Raw genomic sequence first — 1,227 nt, 5'->3', positions numbered from 1 at the left:
CGCCGTGGTCCGGGCGGGCGGGGCGCTTGAGCCGCTTCGCCGCCAGAAGGACGCCGGCGATGCCGAGGCCGAGCAGCACCCAGAGGTTGGCAGCCGTCGAGGACGCCATGCGCGGGGGGAGGAGGGGCCCGTGCGCTCCGGGCGGGCCGGCCGGGGGTGGCGAATTCGAGGGCTAGGGTTTTTAGGGGGCGGGGTTTTTGAGGCGAGGGCGGTGGGGAAGAGGAAGACGGCGAGGCCCGGAAGGAGAAGGCTCTGCGTGGTGGATGGATAACAGGCGCCGTGGGGATCCGTGGGTGCCGCTGCTGGCTTCGCGGAGCTATATACCAGGGGCGATACGAGAGGGCGAACTTGCTTCGAACAGAGATGTACCAGTTTGAATACTTCACGCCACGCTTTGCTTTAACCTGAACATCTGCCGAAGAGAAAACCTAGGTGATGGGAGCGGTGTTTTTTGGTGAAATTTGAAAAGCTAGTTTGTTTTCTTGCTTGAATTTCAAATATTAAACATTTTAATTTATCCTTAAACTTTTTTTTGCAGGAAAACTTCCGTTCTATTCATCAATTGTTATGGCAGTACAAAGAACACCAGAAGTGGCAGAAATTACATCCAATTTCGTAGACCACCTAGCGCGACTACAACTATTGAAAAACTATAAGTCACTCTAAGTGGTTTTAGCCTGATGAAGAAAATATGTATTGATCTTTACCTTTTGATTGAAAGCGTATTGCTCATGTGTTTTGAAGTCAAAACTCTGTGAGCCTTTAATGGCAGGTTATGGGAAGGCTCGAGGTCACATAGCCATTTGGTTAGGGCCAGTACCGGCTAAGGCCATCACACTTTGGCGGACCAAATGTAGCCTTGCTATATGGGTAATACATGTATTTCTAAAAAGAAAAGTACTCCCTTCATCCGGAAATATTTGTCATCAAAATAAATAAAAGGAGATGTATTTTAGTTCTAGATACATCCTTTTTTGTTCATTTTGATGACAAGTATTTTCGGACGGAGGGAGTATATGTTAACTAGCGGTACCTTTGCAATGCAAGCAATTGCGGAGCTGGGAGAACCAAGGATTGGGGAGGGGGCAAATGAGTCAAACTTTTGATAACATAGACCAAATACATGTCTTTTTCTAAAATCCAAGAGATAAATTGAAAAACAAACACATATGTGCACAAATGTGGGGCGCCTCCATCACTGAATGCAAGATATTATTTACACGAGCC

The 1,227-nt window shown here is 47.4% G+C and overlaps 1 protein-coding gene across 1 annotated transcript in view; it reads right to left on the bottom strand.

Annotated features, from left to right (window-relative positions):
• Nucleotides 1–304, bottom strand: part of LOC119283692 (outer envelope protein 64, chloroplastic) — a 10,305-nt gene extending 10,001 nt beyond the window's left edge. The window contains exon 1 of the mRNA XM_037563132.1: nt 4–304. Coding sequence (XP_037419029.1) covers nt 4–109 — 106 coding nt within the window. The 5' untranslated portion in view covers nt 110–304. The remainder of the gene's footprint in view (nt 1–3) is intronic.
• Nucleotides 305–1,227: the final 923 nt, after the last annotated feature.

Source organism: Triticum dicoccoides, chromosome 4A, assembly GCF_002162155.2.
Source record: "Triticum dicoccoides isolate Atlit2015 ecotype Zavitan chromosome 4A, WEW_v2.0, whole genome shotgun sequence".
Classification (NCBI taxonomy): domain Eukaryota; kingdom Viridiplantae; phylum Streptophyta; class Magnoliopsida; order Poales; family Poaceae; genus Triticum; species Triticum dicoccoides.
This window is presented reverse-complemented; position numbering and strand designations above follow the sequence as displayed.